Consider the following 20,443-nt stretch of genomic DNA (forward strand, 5'->3'; position numbering starts at 1 on the left):
ACATTACAAAATGATCCCCATGATAAGTGTAGCTACCAGTCGTCACCCTACAAAGTTATTACAATATCATTATTTTTTTAATGATTTTTTTATTTTTAAAAAAATTTTAAATTTTTGTTTATGTATTAAAAATTTTTTTTTAAAAGATCTTATTTATTTGACAGAGAGCACAAGCAGGGGGAGTGGCAGGCACAGGGATAGGGAGAAGCAGACTCCCTGCTGAGCAAGGAGCCTGATGCTGGGCTCGATCCCAGGACCCCAGGATCATGACCTGAGCTGAAGGCAGGCACTTAACTGACTGAACCATCCAGGTGCCCCAAAGTTATTACAATATTATTAACTATATTCCCTATGCTGTACATTATATTCCTATGACTTATTTATTTATTTGAGGGAAAGGGAGAGAGAATCTTAAGCAGGCTCCACACACGGCACAGAGCCCAGCATGGGGCTCATTCTCAAGACCATGAGATCATGACCTGAGCTGAAATCAGGAGTTGGATGCTTAACCGACTGAGCCACCCAGGTGCCCCCAGTGACTTACTTGTTTTATAGCTGGAAGGCAGTGTTCTATTTCTTGACCTGGGTTGTTGTTACATGGGAGGTGTTCATCTCATAATTCTTTTTTTTTTTAATTAAAAAAATTTTATTGAAGCATAATTGACATAGTGTTTTATTAGTTTCAGGTGTACAACATTGATTCAATACCTCTATACTTCTATATTGCCTTCCCTTAGATGATCTTCCAGTGTCTTTTGTGTGGTGCAATATTTAATATGACATACCTTACATATGAATAAGAGCCCTATCTAGCTTTGCTCATTATTGTAATCCCAGTGCCTAGCATGGTGCTTGGCTCATAGTAGGCACCCAAAAATATATATTACTTATAACAACTTTTAAGATGTGAGTCACCTACCATAAAATTCACTCTTTGAGGTGCACAATTCAGTGTACAGTTCAGTGTGCTAGTAAAACAAACAGCAACCTGTTCTGAGTGGCATACAGCAATAAGCATTTCTGTAGCTTATTTATTTTCAGGTGGCTGATCTAGGTTGCAGCCATCAGCACTATCTAATTCCAGAATATTTTTATCATCCCCAAAAGAAACCTCATACCCTTAGCAGTCACTGTCTCTCCCCCTTCCCCCATCCCCATTCTCTGACAACCACTAATCTACTTTCTGTCTCTATGGATTTGCTTATTCTGGACATTTCATATACATGGTAGCACACAGTTATATGGTCTTTTGTGACTGACTCCTTTCACATAGCATAATGACTTCAAGGGTCTTCCATGTGGTAGCATGTGTGAGTACTTTGTTCTGTTTTGGTTTGTTTTTAATTTTTTTTATTAAGTGATATCTATGCTCAGCATGGGGCTTGAACTGTCCACCAAGAGTCAGGAGTCGCACGCTTCACTGACTAAGGCAGCCAGTCATTGCACACACCATTCTGTTTTATAGCAGAATAATGTTGCATGATATGGTATATCACATTTTGTTCATTCATCAGTTGACAGACGTTTGGGCTATTTATGCTTTTTGGCTATTTGGAATAATGCTACCATGAATATCTGTGTACAAGTTTTTGTGTAGGCATATGTTTTCTCTCAGTGGTACACCTAGGAGTGGAATTACTGGGTCAGATGATTAGTCCATGGGTGACTTTTTTTTTTAAGATTTTATTATTTTTTTAAAGTACTCTCTACACCCAACATAGGGCTTGAACTCACAACCCTGAGATTAAGAGTCATACACTCTGCCAACTGAGCAGCCAGATGCTCCCTCCATGTGTAACTTCTTGAGGAACTGCCAAATGTTTTCCTAAGTGGCTGCACCATTTTGCATTCCCACAAGTAACATTATGAGGCTTTTAATTTCTCTATGTCTTTGCCATCATTTGGTATTGTCTTTTTAAAAATACATATTTTTAAAGATTTTATTCATCTCTTAGAGAGAGAGAGAGAGCACAAGCAGGGACAGAGGGAGAGGGAGAAGCAGACTCCCTGCCAAGCCAGGAGCCCCATGTGGGACTCCATCCCAGGACCCTGAGATCATGACCTGAGCCGAAGGCAGTCGCTTAACCGACTGAGCCACCCAGGCGCCCCTAAAATAAGTTTTTAAAAATTAAAAAAATTTGAGTAATCTTCACACCCAAAGTGGGGCTCAAATTCACAACCCTGAGATTAAAAGTCACCTGCTCTACTGAATGAGCCAGCCAGGTGACCCTGGTATTGTATTGTCTGTCTTTTTTTTTTTTTAAAGATTTATTTATTTTAGTGAGAGAGAGAGAGAGTGGGGAGGGGCAGAGAGAGAGAGACTCTCCAGCAGACTTCCCACTGAGCGCAGAGCCCCACACGTGGGGCTCGATCTCACAACCCTGAGATCATGACCTGAGCCGAAACCAAGAGTTGGATGCTTAACCAACTGCGTAACCCAGGCACCCCAATTGTCTGTCTTTTTAACTTTAGCCATTCTAGTGGGTGTGAAATGGTATCTCATGATTTGATTTTTATTCTCCAATGATTATAACAATGTTGAACTCAGTAGATATGTGTCAAATGCAGGAATAATCACATAAGTTTTCAGATTAAATAGCTACACCAAAATTTTTACACCATTTTTTAAAAAAGTGTTTATTCGTTTACTTGAGAGAAAGAGAATGGAGGGGGGGAGGGGCAGAGGGAGAAGCAGACTCCCCGGGCCCCCAGATCATGACCTGAGCTGAAGGCAGACGCTCAACCAACTGAGCCACCCAGGTGCCCCAAGTTTTACACTATTTTTAAAAATTAATACTTCAGTTGTTTTCTGGTTCTAGAAGTAGTACAAGCTGAAATGACTATCCCAAAATCAAGGTAGTGGTTACCTTTGTGGGGAGGGAGGGAGAAAGTTATGATTAGGGAAGAAGGACATGGGATTATCTAGAGTGATGGCAACCTTATTCTTGATGTGGGTCTTAGTTGTACAGATTCTCTTTATAATTTATTTAAACTACATAAAAATTTTACTTTTCTGTGTATATATATATGTCACAATAAAAAGGTTATTGTTGGAAATTTGGAAATTGTTTTGTTTTATTAAAGATGAAGAGCATTGAAATATTTCTACCACCCATACTCTGTGAATGGTAGTTTTTTAGGTGGGAGAAAAAAGAATATTTGTTAATAAATCTGTTGAACAAGCCTTTTTGCCTTTTGTTGGAAGAAACAGAAATTTCTGAGAAGTCGCCAGCAGGTGGTGCAATGAAACAAGACTTAATCTTGTAGCCTAAAAAGCAAACCAAAACAAAAACCTAAAAAGCAGCCAACACTCCGCCTAGTCATTGGAAAATGTTTTTGTGAATTTCCTATTATCTACAATCTTTCTCCAATATCTTCCATCATACAAAGGAATCTGGTACATACGGCTTCACTGGGGAACTGTTAGACTTCATTCTTCAAATGCATCGAACAAAGAAAAACATAGATGCTCGATGTTTTCTCCCTTTTGTTTCACAGAGGACCTTCAAAATAGTAGGAATGGCTGGGACTCATCATATAGGGCTTTTGTGTCTGCAACAAATGAGGACAGCAAGGGTGTCTACAGATACATTCCTTTTGTATTCTGAGATGGCATTCAGCTTTTGAGGTGAATTAGGAAGTGTTCAGTTTCTAAACCTTTATCAAGCACTTCCTCCGCGCATCTCTGGCCATTGGAGGTTGGGGATATTTTCACTAGAAAATTAATAATAGAGGGCGCCTGGGTGGCTCAGTTGGTTGAGCGACTGCCTTCGGCTCAGGTCATGATCCTGGAGTCCCAGGATCGAGTCCCACATCGGGCTCCCTGCTCAGCAGGGAGTCTGCTTCTCCCTCTGACCCTCCCCCCTCTCATGTGCTCTCTCTCTCATTCTGTCTCTCAAATAAATAAATAAAATCTTAAAAAAAAAAAAAAAAAGAAAATTAATAATAGAAAGGATAAAATTTTTTTTTTTAAATCTACACCCAGATGGGTTGAAAAATCAGTGCTTTGTACTGTACTTGCAGCTTTTCCTTAAGTCTGAGATTGTTAAATAAGTTAAAAATTTTTATATGTATGTAAATCAAATCACAGAAAGGAAGAAAATATTTGCAATTGTGTATATGAAAGGGACTTGTATCCAGAATATATAAAGAACCCTTACAACTCAACAATAAAAAAGGGAAATAGCCCCATTTAAAAATGAGCAAAGGATTAGAATAGACATTTCTCCAAAAGAAGATATATAAATGGTCAATAAACACATGAAAAGACACTCAACATTTTTAGCGATTAAGAAAACACAAAATTAAAACCACAATGAGATACACTCCATACAAAACTGTAAGGATGGCTAAAATGAAAAACACAGACAATAACCAGTGTTGACATGGATGTGGAGAAATTGGAGCCTTCATGCATTGCTAGTGAGGGTGTAAAATGGGCAGCTACTTTGGAAAACAGTTTGGCAGTGCCTCAAAATGTTAAACACAGGGGCACTTGGATGGCTCGGTTGGTTTAAGTGTCTGACTTTGGCTCAGGTCATGATCTCAAGGTCCTGGGATTGAGCCTCGTGTCAGGCTCTGTGCTCAGCAGGGAGTCTGCTTGTCCCTTTCCCTCTCCCCCCGCCCCATCCCCCCCCCCCGACTCATTCTCTCTCTCTCTTTCTCAAATGGATAAATGAAATCTTAAAAAAAAAAAAAAGATAAACACAGAGATTACTCAGCAATCCCGCTCCTAGGTGTAATACCACGAGAAAAGAAAACACATGTCCACACAAAACCTTGTACACAAATGTCATAGCAGCATTGTTCACAATAGCCAAAAAGTGAAAACAACCTGAATTGCCATCAACCAATGAATGGATAAGCAAAATGTGTACTTCCTGTTTGAGTCTGAAGTCCTGAGAACCAGAGCACTAATGGTGAAAGTTCTAGCCCAAGTCCAAAGGTCTGAGAAACCAGGAGAGGTAAAAAAAAAAAAACCCAGGAGAGTTGATGCTTTAATCCCTGTCCGACGGCAGTAGAAGACTGATGTCCCAGCTAAAGTGGTGAGGCAAAGAGAGAGAAAGAGAGAGAGGGAGAATTCTCTCCACCTTTTTGTTGTATTCAGACCTTCAACTGATTAGATGAGTCCCCCCAACATTGGGGAAGACAATCTGTTTTACTCAGTCTACCGATTCAAATAATCTCTTCCAGAAACTCCATCACAGACACACCAAGAATAACATTTAACCAGACATCTGGGCATTGTGTGGCCTAGTCAAGTTGACATATGAAATTAATCATCACAGTATCTCAATAAAGCTATTATTAAAACAATATATAGGGGCGCCTGGCTGGCTCAGTCGGTAAGGCATGCAACTCTTGATCTCAGGGTTGTGAGTTCGAGTCCCATGTTGGGCATAGAGTTTACTTAAAACAACAACAATATATATTACCCTTCAAAGCTGTCAAGGTCATGATAACCAAGGAAACACTGAGATAGGAGACTATTAAAGACAGGAAGCCTGGGGCGCCTGGGTGGCTCAGTGGTTAAGCATCTGCCTTCGGCTCAGGTCATGATCCCAGGGTCCTGGGATCGAGCCCCACATCGGGCTCCCTGCTCAGCCAGGAGCCTGCTTCTCCCTCTCTCACTCCCCCTGCTTGTGTTCCCTCTCTTGCTGTGTCTCTCTCTGTCAAATAAATAAAATCTTAAAAAAAAAAAAAAAAAGACAGGAAGCCTAAGTGCCATGTCAGGTTGAATTCTGGAACAGAAAAAGGACATCAATGGAAAAACTGGAAAAATCTGAATAAAGTCTGGAGGTTTGTTTATAGTAATATGCCTGTGTTAATTTCTTGTGGTTTTTTTTTTTTTTAAGATTTAATTTATTTATTTTTGCAACAGAGAGAGCACACACGAGTGGGAGGGGAGTGGCAGAGGGAGAAGGAGACTCCCCACTGAGCAGGGAGCCCGATGCAGAACCCTGGGATCATGACCTGAGCCGAAAGCAGATGCTTAACTGACTGAGCCACCCAGGCGCCAAATTTCTTGGTTTTGATAAAGGTGTCATGGTTACGTAAATTGTCAGCATGAGGGAAAACTGAGTGAAGAGTATGTGGGAACTCTCTGTACTCTTCTTTGCAGCTTTGTAAATCTAAAAGTATCCCAAAATAAAATGTTTATTTTTTTTGAAAACCCAAATATATCATCAGTGCTTTCCGGTACTTACATAGTGTTGGGCACTTTATCTACATCAATGCATTAATCCTCACGACAGTACTACGAGAGCAATCCCTGTTTATAGAGAAGGCGAATTATGGACTCAAGGTCATGCATCTGACGAGTGGGAGGGCTGGGGTTTGAACTCGGGTTTGGCTGGGCCAAAGAAATCACATGCCCTTCCAGCCAGGACTTCAGCCCCAGTTAGGTGCAGTAATGCAAATAACTGAACAAGGATAGAAAGGGCATTTTGATACCTGAAGAGTAAACACTAAATAAATGAAATTTCTTTTCTTTTTTTTTTTTTAAAGATTTTATTTATTTATTTGACAGAGAGAGACAGGAAGAGAGGGAACACAAGCAGGGGGAGTGGGAGAGGGAGAAGCAGGCCTCCCACAGAGCAGGGAGCCCGATGCGGGGCTCGATCCCAGGACCCTGGGACCATGACCTGAGCCGAAGGCAGACGCTTAACGACTGAGCCACCCAGGCGCCCCAATGAAATTTCATAATAATGCTTGCTGTTTACATTATAAACCTGTGAACTGGGGCGCCTGGCTGGCTCAGTCGGAAGAGCACGCATGACTCTTGATCTCAGGGTTGTGAGTTCGAGCCCCAGGGTGGGCATAGAGATTACTTAAATAAATAAAACTTAAAAAAAAAAAAAGCCATGAACAGAAAGATAGGGGCTTACAATTTCTATCAAACACCTGAAAAACATTTAAGAAAAAAAAATTCCATCAATTTACATGATGGACTATTTCTGTTATACTAAATTCACCCTATCTTTTTCAGGGTGCAGGAATGACCATGTGCCTTTAACCAGTATATACACAATATTTTGGGCTCTACTTTTTTACTTAACACAATTTAATATACCTGTTTATAGGCATCCATTTAGTTCCCATACTGATTATTTTAACAGCCATATAGTATTATATGAAATAGACTACAGCTTGATCATTTTAACAGCCATATAGTATTATATGAAACAGACTACAGCTTACTTCACCGTTTCCCTGTTGTGGGGCATTTGGGATGTTTCCAGCGATCTAAAAAGTGCTGCTATATTGGGGTGCCCGGGTGGCTCAGTTGGTTAAGCGGCTGCCTTCAGCTCAGGTCATGATCCCAGGGTCCTGGGATCGAGCCCTTCGTCGGGCTCCCTGCTCAGCAGGGAGCCTGCTTCTCCCTCTCCTTCTTCCTGCCTCTCTGCCTACTTGTGCTCTCTCTCTCTGTCAAATAAATAAATAAAATCTTTATAAAAAGTGCTGCTATAAACATCTTTCCCCAAATTGCTTGTTAAAATCTTTGGGGACTATTTTGAGCAAGGGCATTTGTGGGAAGCAGATGAAGGAAAAGTCCCTGGAATTTTCAGTTCTCCTTGGACAGATGCTCTTTTTTTAGAATTAGCTCTTGGCATCCTGTAATGCTCAAGTAGCTGGATGGTCTTGGATATGTTACTTCACCTCTCTGCAACTTGGACTCTTGCTATTTAAAATGTGGTCCTCGGACCAATGATATTGGCTGGGAGCTTGTAGAGTTACAGGATCGCTGGCCCTTCCTAGCACCTAGTGAATCAGAATCTGCATTTAATGAGATCTTCAGAAGGTAGTTCTTGATCCCATTAAAAGGTGGAGAAACTATGCCTTAAAATATTCACCTGTCAAACAGGGAGAATAGAGATCCTTCCTCAAGGCTGTTGAAGACTAAATGCATTAATACATGTACATGAAGTATATACAAGAGCACCAGGCACATAGTGAGCGTTATGTGTTTGCTACTTTTATGATTCTTCCCACCTGGTTGTACAAAGTCTCAGACTGACAGATTCCTAAGTAGAGTGCCTTAAAGAGAACAAATAGGAGAGATTTCCGCCTGGTGGTGTGGGCAGGGGGTGAGGAGGATAACACACTTTCTCACCCCTCGTGATCAAAGTCCTTAAGCAGAGCCAGATCCAGTCCCAGGGAGCTGACAAGTGAGTCTGAAAGCACTTTGGGCAGGAACCAGGACAGGGTGGCAGCCAGGTAAGATCTGATACTTCTGGCTATGCCGATTGGGGTGGCCAGCCCCTGCCATCTACAAAAGGGCTCGTGAATAATGCATACAGAGTCCTGACCCCACGGAGAGAACAGTCCCTTAGATTTGCAGCCTGACAGCTGGCCAGCCTGCAGATAAGGTGCACCTGCCCAGATCTCCCTGGGGGACAGGCCCAGCCTCTCCCGCCCACAGGTAGCTTGGGGCAGATGGACCTGCTTGGACTGAGTAGCTGCCAGCAGAGGTGGAGGGGCATCTTCCCAAATCCTCTGCTTGGTGACACTTTTCTCATCCTTCAAGGCCCTGTGTTTCCTTTTTGATTCCACTAACCCCAATTAAGTAAACCTGTTTCTGTTTTTTCACCATATGAGTGGTCCATATGGTTTTGTAATTTTCATGACATATTATAGTGGGAGTCTCAAACTCAGGTGGCCCCAAGGACTACAGTTTACATAAATACATGAAGTAGTCTGGGGCAAGACAGTTGAGCATGGTGAGGACTGTGGCAAGTGGCAAGCCCATTGTGAAGGGGATATTTTTACTCTGTTCCAGTCCATTGCTATGCAGGAATGTGAGCCCAGTGTGATGAGATCTTCCCATTTTTCAAAAGAAAGTAAAAGTTCGGATTTTAGGTGCACCTGGCTGGCTCAGTTGGTAGAGCCTGCAACTCTTGATCATAGGGTTGTAGGTTCAAGCCCCAAGCTGGGTGTAGTGATTACTTTAAAAAAAAATTAAAGTTTGGATTTTAATGTAAAATTGTCCTTTTCATAATTAAAAAATTTACATAAATGTTTATAGTGGCTTTATTCATAATCAATCCAAACTGGAAACAATGCAAATGTCCCTCAGCCGGTGAATGGATAAAGAATGGAGAAGTAAATCGAGCATACAATGAAATATACTCAGCAGAAGAAAAAAAGAAACAAACTGTTGATGCACACGGACCCCAAATGCATTATGCTGCCTTCTGCTTCTGGCCAAGATACAGTAACATGGACCAGATTTACCTTCTTTTTATATAGATTTTTTTTGAAGATTTTTATTTATTTATTTGACAGAGAGAGAGAGAGAGAGACAGCGAGAGAGGGAACACAAGTAGGGGGAGTGGGACAGGGAGAAGCAGGCTTCCTGCAGAGCAGGGAGCCCGATGCGGGGCTCGATCCCAGGACCCTGGGATCATGACCTGAGCCAAAGGCAGACGCTTAACGACTGAGCCACCCAGGCGCCCCCAGATTTACCTTCTTATCTGAAACAACCACAAAATGGGGAAAATATACATGAAATTATGTTTTTTATTCAAGACACTGGACATCAGTCAACAGAGGACAGGGTCACTGAGAAACAGGAAACAAATTGTAGGAGTTATTCTACCATTGTCCCACTTATTGTCCTGAGAGAGTTTCCAGGCGATGGTGCAGGGAGGGGGATCCCAGGTGAAGCCTGGCAGACCCCCAGAGTTGAGAAGATAGAGCTGAGAGTCCAGGGGGGCCAAGGAGGTTAGAATTGTAGAGAGGGAACAGCTGCGCACAGAGAATCCAGAGGCCCACTGAACCCCCTCCAGCAGTCAGCTGAGCGCTGGTCAACATGTATGCAAGGACAACCACCTGAGGCCAAGGAAAGAACCACCTAAAATGATTAGAAGTAAGAGTGTACAGCACTCACACTGGCCCAGGAATAGTGCCTCGTCCCACCAGCCAGACTGAAAACTTCATGATGTATTGGTCTTGCCTCACGTAGTGGGGAAAAATCAGCTCTAGACTGAGCACTGTTTTAGTCCCAGATAAATGTTAAAAGCAAGATTTGAAAGGATAAAATTGTTTCCAAATAACTGCGTCTAATGTAAAGCTCAAAAATATTTTTAGGGAAACTGAAATACAAAAGGAGGGGGAGGGAGAAGGTGGGGAGAAAGAGAAAAAAAAAGGGGTGGAGGAAGGGAACCAATCAACAAGGTAAAATTCACAATGCCTGACATTCCATCAGCAATAACCAGGCATGCAAACAAGCCTTGTTTCACTTTTGTTGAGAGGTATTGTTATGAGTTGAACTGTGCCTCCCAAAGATACGCTGAAGTTCCAACCTCCAGGGATGAAAATCATAATTCAAAGTCGGTCTTTAATTAGCTGGGAATCTTGAATAAGTCACACTTTTCTTCAGGCATCAGTTAAGAATTCTGAATATTTCTCTGTGTGCTTATGTGTATATTTCCCATTTTAGAGTGGTTTGTGAACCCCAAAAGTTGAGAACCTCTGCAGTAGATGATCTTTCATGTTTATTCCTTCAACAAATATTAAGGGCCTACTATGTGCCAAGCTCTGGGGATGCGATGATGACCAAGACAGAGAAAAGATCCCTGAGTTTATCTCATGCAGATTATATACCCATGGAGGGATTCATACAACCAACATGGAGACAGACACTTTCACACAACGGTAACTTATATGAAGGAAATAAGACAGGTGACATATAAGTGACTGGGAGGAGGCATGAAGCTCTGGGTATTCAGGAAAGGTCTTTTTTCCAGAGGTGTTTTTACTGTTTGAATTGTGTCCCCCAGAAAGATATGTTGAAGTTCTAATACCCATTACCTCAGAAGGTTGTCCTTATTTGGAAACAGGGTCTTTGCAGATATAATTAGTTCAACTTAGGTGAGGTCATGCTGGAGTGAGTGGACCCTTAAATCCAGTAAGATTGGTGTCTCTATAAGAGGAGAGGACACGGAGACAAGCACACAGGGAAGAAGGCCATGTAACAACAGAGGCAGAGACTGGAGGGATGAAGCTGCAAGCCAAGGAATGCTAAGGATTGAGGGCCACCACAAGCTAGGAAGAAGCAAGGAAAGATTTTATCCAGTCTTGGAGCGTGTCTTCGCTGACACCTTGTTTTTATACTTCAAAGCCTCCAGAACTGTGACAGAATACATTTCTATTGTTTAAGCCACTCAGTTTGTGGTATTTAAACAGCGCAGTTTGTGGTATTTAGACAGCGCAATTTGTGGTTAAGGCAGACCCAGGATCTTTCTTTTCTTTCTTTCTCTCCTTTCCTTTTCTTTCTTTTTTCCTTTCCTTTTCTTTCTTTCCTTTCTTTTTTTTTTGTAAGTAGGCTCCATGTCCAATGTGAAGCTTGAACTCAGGACTCTGAGATCAAGAGTTGCATGCTCTACCCACTGAGCCAGCCAGGTGCCCCAGCAGCCCCAGGAAATTAATACAGGTGTCATTGGAACTAAGGCTTGAATGATGACAAAGGCAACCATATGAAGATTTAGAAGGAATGTACCCTCAAGGGTAGGAAAAGAAAAAACCGTGTCGGGAGTACTGATCCGGGGGAGTGAGATAGGAGATGTGACTGGGAAGCTAGGCAGGGATAGATCTTGTAGGTCCATGCAGGGAGAGGGAGGCAGTGGTGTCATATGAGCGACAGACAGCTGTCAAGAGAGTCACGCAGAATCTTAGGGGGCAGGAGTCTAGGATGTATTCTTTGCAGTAAGTCATGACCTGGTAAGACGACGGGTCCCTCTCTGCGCTTCCCCCGCCCTGCCTGGCGACCTTGCTGGATGATCAATGTCAGTTCTAGCATTCCAGGCCGTTGGCTTTGGCTCTGGTTAGGCAATGCCAAGGGGTGGTGAGCTTTCACCTCCCCCAAATCTTCCTTCCTCCCGACTCCAGACATCCCAAATAAAACACAATCTAAGTAAAATCAGCTCTGCAAATGCAGCTTGTGGACAAGTTCCCCAGCCTCAGCTAAGAGCGATCGGAAGCGCAGAAGCATTCTCAAGGGGGCAGCAACAGACCCTGCCAACACCCGCAAAACTAGCCGGCGCGCGGGCGCGCGGGGGCGGAGCTAGGGGAGGTGCGTGCGCATGCGCGGGGGCCTGCCTCCCGGCGAGGGGGTGGGGCGGGCGCTGGGGCGGGGGCTGTGACGTCAGGTGCGCGCGTGGCTCCGGCTGCGCAGGAACAGCTGGTGCCTCCGAAGGCGGCCGGCGGGCGGACGGGCTGGGGAGCTGGTGGCCGCCCGCGCCGCGCTGCGGGAGCTGCCACCGCCGCCGCCTCGCACCGCCGCACCATGTCCGGCCAGCTGGAGCGTTGCGAGCGCGAGTGGCACGAGCTGGAGGGAGAATTTCAGGAATTGCAGGTAGGGCCGGGCCACCTGGTCGCGCAACTCTGCTACCTGCGGTGCAGTGCCTTCCCCTTCCTGCTAACCCAGCCGGGGCGGTGGGGACCATCAGGGTCCAGGCGGCTGCCTCTGGCTGGGCACTGGGGGGCTGGTGGTCCTCGTGGGCCAGCACCCTCCTGTCTCCCAGCACTTCAGTTCTTCATCCACTTGGGGCGCCCGGTCGAAGCTCCCCATTACCCCGCCTTCGCACCGGCTCTTTGCTCCGCGCACCTCCTTCTCTGCAGAAAGTTGGTCTGTGGCCTCTGAGGGGAAGTTCCAGGTGTGTCATGTGGGGGAGGCCTGAGGGGACAGATATGTGCTGGGACTGACAGTACAGCCCAGCCCCCACCTTCGCAGGGGTCTCGCCTAACCGCACCCCCGTCCACCTGCTTTTAGCAGCCCAACTTCTCTGTTCTGGTGGGGCAGCCCTCTTTTCTGCAACTACATTTTGAGAGATGTGCTTGGGAGCCGTTCACCTTGAACCCCTAGGGTTTGCTCAGGGATTAGGGACCCCTGTTCTGCGTCTTTGGGGCTCTGGTGTCTGTGCTCTCCTCTGTGCTGCTGCTGCAGGCTGAGTTTGGCGTTGTGGATGGCATCTGTCAGTTTTGACAGCTGGGTTGCCTCCCTCCGTGATAGAGGCTGCTCCCAGCCCTCACCCATCTGGCCCAGGACCTTATGCCGGGTAGGGTGAGGGCAGATGTAAGAGAGGTCCCTTGAGAAAATTGCCCCTGTGGGGTCCTGGCAGGAGGAACTGTTACTGAAAGGAGGTTCAGACAGGTCTCAGCTACCAATTCAGGTGACTAGAGACACCTCATATGAAACCTTGGGGTTGGTCAAGAGGGACTCCTGGACCAGTTTGGGAGATGGGGCTTTTTCCTCTCCAGCAACTAGATTGTGTTTGTTTTCTCTGAAGTTGGGCTCTGTTTGCCTGAAATCACATTGCACAGCTCCACCCCACTTCTTCCTATCCTTGGCTGGAGCAATGACATTTTCCCTGTCCATGTACTTCTCGTCTCAGTTGGTGGGCCTCTTACAGTGTCCAGAGGAGGGGAGAGGAGATTGTTTGTGATGGGTCTTCTGGACCTGAGGCAGTAGGCCCTGATGTTTAAAGAGAGGGGTGCAGCAGAGACGGAGCAGGAAGGTGGGGGCGAGGGGTCTATTCTAGGAATGAGCAGAGAAAAAGAATCCAGAACCAGTATGCCTTTCTTGGCCTGTGCAGCATGTGTGGGTTGGTGCCCTTTCCTTCAGGTCCAGGGCTTGGGGCCGATCCAATTCCCAGGGGATCCTTCTGGCTCCAGTCCCATCGAGAAGAATCAGCTGCCTCTTAACACTTTGTCTTACTGGGCTGTCAGGTCATGTTCAGCTGTGGAGTCAGGAAGGGGTGTTAGGATCGGGAGTGGGAGAAGAGTTTTGTTGTTTTTTTTTAAAGATTCTGTTTATTTATTTGTCAGAGAGCACAAGCAGTGGGAGTGGCAGGCAGAGGGAGAGGGAGAAGCAGGCTCCCTGCTCAGCAGGGAGCCTGACGCGGGGCTCGATCCCAGGACCCTGGGATCATGACCTGAGCCGAAGGCAGTCGCTTAACCCACTGAGCCACCCAGGAGCCCGGGAGAAGAGTTTTCTTGTGTGGAGATTTTGTTCCTGAATTCCTCTCCCTTGCCCTGACTTACATTAGGAGGAGGAGTTGTCTTAACGCTTCAGAGCCATGCAATTAATGCAATCAACAGCAATTAGATAGCTAGTCTTGGCAAGCAGAGCTTGCAAAGGAGACGTTTGATTTGTTGTTGTGTTCTTACTTGGTGTCTTTGGGGTTCCGGTGTGTGAGGGACAGAGAGGAATTGGGAATTCTGGATTTTGTCCCCTGGTGCACAGCAAGGGCTGGAGAACAGCTGACTGGGGGGAAACCGTGGTGTCCCCTACTCAGTTCTTCAGCAATGGGGGAACTGGAATGGACTGGGCCTTTGGGGAGCAGGGACCCTGCTGGCCTCAGGCTTTGGTGGACAACTCCTGGGTCAGAGGCCAGTGATAGATGGAAGGCCACAGAGTTCCCCGTGAGTCAAGGTCATAGACATTGTCTATATCTTCATAGGTGAGGAAACTGAAGCTTGAGAATCTAATTCACTCAACTGGGGTCACACAGCTCTTGAGTGGTAAAGCTGCTACTAGAACTTAGTACTCTAAATGCTTAGTTTGGATGTCTGTCATTGTGCTGGGAGGCCTGTCTCTCTCTTCTCACTTCCATATCCCCCATAATAAATATGAGAGCTTTGAACTCCTGAGATGAAAGTTTCTGGGATTTGTGTATAATAAGTAGGGTGTACATTGTCATTGGGTATGTGTTGGACAGACTTTCAGATGTGAGACATTTATTGGAGAGCAGGGAGGTCACAACAGGTAGGCAGGTGGACAGATTGGAACTAGAAAGGATTAATTTTTTTACCAGAAAATTCCTGTCTATCTTAATTTTCCTACATCTGCCTCTGAATCTGGGATTTGTAGGTTTCATGTTTGTATCGTTCTGATTCTGTCTTTCTTGGGGTCATAGCTAATATCTCTGTGTTTCACCTCTCCTTCCCTTTTTCAAATGAAGGGAGGAAAGAGAAAACCTAATTGTCAGACCCCAGAGGATTGGAAAGGTCTTTGGAATCCCCGCCCTGCAAAAGTCATAATCTCTGGGACTTTCTAGAGGAAAGGATCTGTTTTATTTTGACTGTGATTTGTATCTGCCAGGGCCTCACTAGACTCAGGGACAAGGTCAAGTGGCTATGGGGACTTCGCTTTTGGCTGGCTGGGTGAATTGAGCATCAGTCTGAGACCAGCACATGTTTGGCCCTGTGGCCTGTGGTGTGACCACAGAAGGTCACTTACAGACACTGTGGCAGGTGATTTAATAAGCGTTTCCTGACTTGCATCACTGGAAACCTGACCCCACCCCTTCCCATCCAGAAAGGAGGTGGCCCGAAGAGGCCTTTCCCTAAACCTAACCTCACAGAAATGCAGGGTCCTGATAGGCCACTGTAAAGATTTTGGCCTTTCCTACCAATGAAACAGGCACCCCTCTGGCTGCTGTGTATAGAACAGACACAAGAGGGATAGGGTAGTAACAAGAAGGTCAGTATTATTTTATTAAAACCCTACGAAATAGATCCTGTTGTCCCATTTTACAGAGGGAAAATCATATACCCAAAGTCATATGTCTTGTAAGTACTGGAGTCAGGATTCAAACCCAGGCTGTTGAATGTCAGGCTCTATACTCTTAACCACTACCTAAGGCAGGTCTGTGCCCTGGGTACTCTTTTCGTTTCTCTTCCATCTTGCATTGCTTTACGGGTCTCTTTCTTTAGAAGTGCGTTATGTGGAAAGAACCCTGGACAGGAAGTCACAGTTCCTGGTTCAGGCCTGAGGCCCGCACCTGTCTAGTATCTGACCGTTAGCAAGCCACCTCTCTGAGCTTGAGTTTCTTTATCTAAAAAACAAAGGCTGACAGTAATAAGGGTAAGAGCTAACTGTATCATACATGGATGATTCCATTTAATCTAAATGACCAACCCTGCTTTATACTGAGGCTAAGAGATGTTAAGTAACTTGGAAGTCATGGAATTTTGGAATTTGAACCCAGGTCTGCTGTGTACATCAGATATTTTTTGGGTTCCTAACACTGTGGGCTCCCAAAGTATCTTGAGACCCTTGGCTCTGGAAAGAAACTTTTGAACTTGTGGGGTCTCATTTCATTTGTACAGTGCTTTATATATGCAATAAATATATATAATATAAATATATATGCAATAAAGCACTGTACTATAGATATATATAAATGCATATATATAATACATTAGTCAGGATTCTTAGTTGCAAGTGGCAGAAACCCCATTCAACTGGCTTTAAGCCAAAAAAAGGAATTTATTAGCTCATATATTGGGAAATCCAGTGACAAATGGCTTCAGGCCAGGCTAGATCCAGGGGCTCCAATGATGTGTCTTCTGTGTGTGTCTCTCTCTCTGTTTCTTCTTCTTCTTCTTTTTCCCCCCTAAGATTTTATTTATGTATGTATTTTAGAGACGTGTGTGCGTGCGCAAGTTTGGGGGAGGAGCAGAGGGAGAGGGACAAGCAGACTGTGCGCTGAGAGCAGAGCCCGAGGTGGGGCTCAGTGCCATGACCCGGAGATCATGACCCTAGCCCAAACCAAGAATTGGACGCATAACCGATTAGCCACCCAGGCACCCCCTCTCTGTTTCTTCTATATCAGCCTTATTCTCAGGCAGTCTCTCCCATGTTGGGGCAACCCCAGGCTGACATCTACCAGCTTAGCAAATCTGGCCAAAACAGAGCATCTTTTCCCTGGTAATTTCAGCAGGAGTCCCAGGGCCAACTCTCATTGTCCCCACGTGGGTCACATGATTATCCCTTACTTAACCAGTAACTGTGGCACGGATTGGCTGGGCCTTGGTTACATGTCTCCGCTGGAGCCCAGGACTGGAGTGAGGGCCACTCAAACCATATGAAATAAAAATGAGGGAGGGATAGTCCTATAAAGGAAAATGAAAATACTGGTAGTAAAAAAAGAGAGAGGGATGCTGGACAGGCATCTTTTGGGGAGTAATAGAAACAGTCTATGGGGTACCCCCAAAGAGCTGCATCAAGCTCCTAGCGACACTATGGGATAATTTCAATTTTCAAGGGAAACACAATGACATCTGTCATACACCTCTTAAACTGCTAACTTGGGGTATTTCGTACTTGCACATTAGATCACACTACATTCTTTTTGATGATGTCATATCTTTGTAAAGTTAGGTTTTTAATGACCTATGATTAAAATCAAGTACTGTGTGAAAATCCATGTGGAAAAAGAAATGAGGTTGACAGTGTCCCATCTGATTCCAAGGTTTGAGAATTTGTGCAGAGCCCAATAGGCACACACATTCCATTAGTAAATAATTTTGGTTATTTCGGAATGAAATAAAAACGTTTTTGTCAATTTCTGCGTATTCTTTTTTCCCCCAAAAAAAGGCTACTGAGTTGTTAGGACATAAATACTTTTCAATTATTTGGCCTGAGGACTGTGGAAAGTGTACTGAGACATGAAAGGCACGGTGAACCAGCAAAGTTTGTGAACCTTTGTTTTATGTCCTGATTGTGGTGGTGTTTACACAATTGTATATATTTGCCAGAATTCCTTGAGTTGTACACCTGAAAATTGATGAATTGATATGTAAATTATACCTCAATAAAACTGATTTTAAAAAAATAAACCAGTATATGGCCTGTTACATATACCTCATCTCCTAACCTCTTCACAGCTGAGGAAACTGAGATACAAACAGCTTATATGACTTTGCTAAGAAGTGACAGACTCTGGGTATGAAGAGTTTAGGTTATCCTGCCTCCCAAATGTCTGACACCCATGTCTAATACCCGCACTTACTGCTCCTGTAACAGACATCACGAATCAATCCTGGCATGTGACTCAGAATTCTTTCTTTCTTTTTTTTTTTTTAAAGATTTTATTTATTTATTTGAGAGAGAGAGAATGAGAGACAGAGAGCAGGAGAGGGAGGAAGGTCAGAGGGAGAAGCAGACTCCCTGCTGAGCAGGGAGCCCGATGCGGGACTCGATCCCGGGACTCCAGGATCATGACCTGAGCCGAAGGCAGTCGCTTAACCAACTGAGCCACCCAGGCGCCCTCAGAATTCTTTCCAATGTAGAATTGATGCTGTTTCGGTGAAGTCAACTTGCCATCCTTAGTGATGTTTTCATGGTGATGAGTCTTAGTGAAGTATACTCAGCATCCAGAAATCTTTATTTGAACTCGATTCCTTGGAAAGAGAATTATATAAATGTAATCTCTCAGAAACTTCCAATAGAGAGAAGCGCTGCTATCAGACACCCCATTTTGGTGCATCCTACTGGGTTGCCCACCAACTTGCAATGCTTCTGGGCCGGACCCCTGTCTGAAAAGGCCATGAGATTCCATTGCTGGCAATCCTTGCAGTACACGTGGACTCAGGTCCTGGATCTTGTGATTTAGCCAAGTCGTGCCGAGCAGACATTTCCAGATGTTTCACAGCTGCGCCAAGACCTGGAATCATTAACCTCATTTTCCTACCGGGGCAGAGCTTGGGGCCTCAGAGAACAGGAGAGGCAGCAGATTGCCTAAGCCTCCACCAGAAACCCACTTGTTTGTGTCTTCTACACGTGGTGTAAAAGGATGGTAATTAGCCGTGTAGGAAAGGAGGGATGGGCATTCCAGCTCACAGAGCCAACGTTAGCACTCCTCTCTCTCCCTCTCTTTTAATCCATCCTACATGTTTAGAAGTAATACATAGCCGCAAAGTTAAATATTCAAGTAGAGATGTTCAAGAATTTTCAGAACTCTTGTTTGTAACAACTAAATACTGGAAACCTAGTGTTCTTTCAAACGGATGATTCCATTGAACATCCGTAGAGTGGGGTATGATGAGCAGAATGAATAAACTAGAGCTACATGTGTCAACATGGATAAATGTTTTTAAAAGAAGAGCAACATTGAGTGGAAAGTTGGCAGAGACATATATACAGTATGACATGTATGATAAAATTAAAACCATTCAAAACAATACTATGTATTGCTTGCTGATACATGTTTATATAGTACAGGGGAGTGATATGGGCCAGATTCAGTATAGTGGAGATTGGGCAGGGCCCTGGTGAAAAGCAAATGACTCTCCCAGAAGGGTCTCACTCAAAGGAATTCAAAGAAGGGACTATTTGCAGAGGTGTGGCAATTTAAGGGTGAGGCCCCTAGAGTTGGGGCCAGTCCTGTTCCTAAAGGGGTAGAGGGAGGGGGGCCATCACCAGAGCTTGTCCAAAGCTTGTTGCTGGGGAAGGAGAGCTGCAGAACAGGAGCTGTAATGGTTGAAGGCTGCAGCAAAACAGAGGAGGCAGGAAGAACGGGATGCTGTGCATCCCGTAGGCTAATCCCAAGTGGGAGGCAGGGTAAGGGAGTCCAGGGAATGCAGTCCATAGGGGTCAGCCTCCTCGGGCATAGAGAAAGAATTGATCTGGGGTGAGCATGGGAGCAGAAATAACCAGCAAAGGGGTTCCCCTCTTAGGGGGCTTTTTTTTTTTTTTTAAGATTTTATTTACTTATTTGACAGAGACACAGCAAGAGAGGGAACACAAGCAGGGGCAGTGGGAGAGGGAGAAGCAGGCTTCCCGCTGAGCAGGGAGCCCGACGCGGGGCTCTATCCCAGGACCCTGGGATCGTGACCTGAGCTGAAGGCAGACGCCTAACGACTGAGCCACCCAGGCCCCTCACTTAGGGGGCTTTTAACTCTTTGCGTACTACTATTATTTCTTAAACTGAGGGTGAGAATATGGGTGCTGATGTTTATTTTCTATCAGTTATATGATTTTCTGTCTTTTTTTGTATGCCTGAAATATTTCATAATAAAATGAGCAGGAGACCAAAAAGTAACCCAACAGTACCAAAAGGCTTATAAAGAAAAACAGCTCTGGGGCACCTGGCTGGTTCAGTCGGAAGAGTATGCGACTCTTGATCTTGGGGTCATGAGTTCGAGCCCCATGTTGGGTGTAGAGACTACTTAAATAAAACTGAAAGAAAAGACAAAAGAAAGGCAGCTCTGTAGGTTCACTGTCAATCATTTACATGATTATGACCATGCAGATAATTATTTACTGCAGAATCGAGTAGTGTACTATGCTTGTATTTTCTCTTTTGCAGATTTTAACTAAATTTATATAGTTAGCATTTGATTCTTTACTGGCAATGCTTGCTTATAATTATCCTCTTTTTTTACGTCCTAAAGCTCCATCCTTAGATACTCTATCAAGTGTGTTTCTTTACTTTGGCCTTGAACTAGACAAGTTAGGGGATGGGGGGTGGGGAGGTTAGCTTTGTGCTCCCGAATGGAGTCTTTTCTTTCTTTCTTCTGCAGCTGCTTGTCTGCTTTGGTGCCCCCAGCACTCTGGGTTATTTTTAGAGGTAGCAACTCGATGTGGGAGTCAATCACATTTAATAAGCTGGTACTCCCTGCACCAGTTGCAGAGTGTGGACTCCCTGTGTTTGGT

At 44.6% G+C, this 20,443-nt stretch overlaps 1 protein-coding gene across 2 annotated transcripts in view; it reads left to right on the forward strand.

The window, feature by feature from the left end:
* The first annotated feature begins 12,178 nt into the window (after positions 1–12,178).
* Positions 12,179–20,443, forward strand: part of TMEM120B (transmembrane protein 120B) — a 41,128-nt gene continuing 32,863 nt past the window's right edge. For both annotated transcript variants that reach the window (XM_021698614.1, XM_021698615.1), the window contains exon 1: positions 12,179–12,355. In XM_021698614.1, coding sequence (XP_021554289.1) covers positions 12,287–12,355 — 69 coding nt within the window. In that variant the 5' untranslated portion in view covers positions 12,179–12,286. The remainder of the gene's footprint in view (positions 12,356–20,443) is intronic.

This window comes from Neomonachus schauinslandi, chromosome 14 (assembly GCF_002201575.2).
Source record: "Neomonachus schauinslandi chromosome 14, ASM220157v2, whole genome shotgun sequence".
Taxonomy (NCBI): domain Eukaryota; kingdom Metazoa; phylum Chordata; class Mammalia; order Carnivora; family Phocidae; genus Neomonachus; species Neomonachus schauinslandi.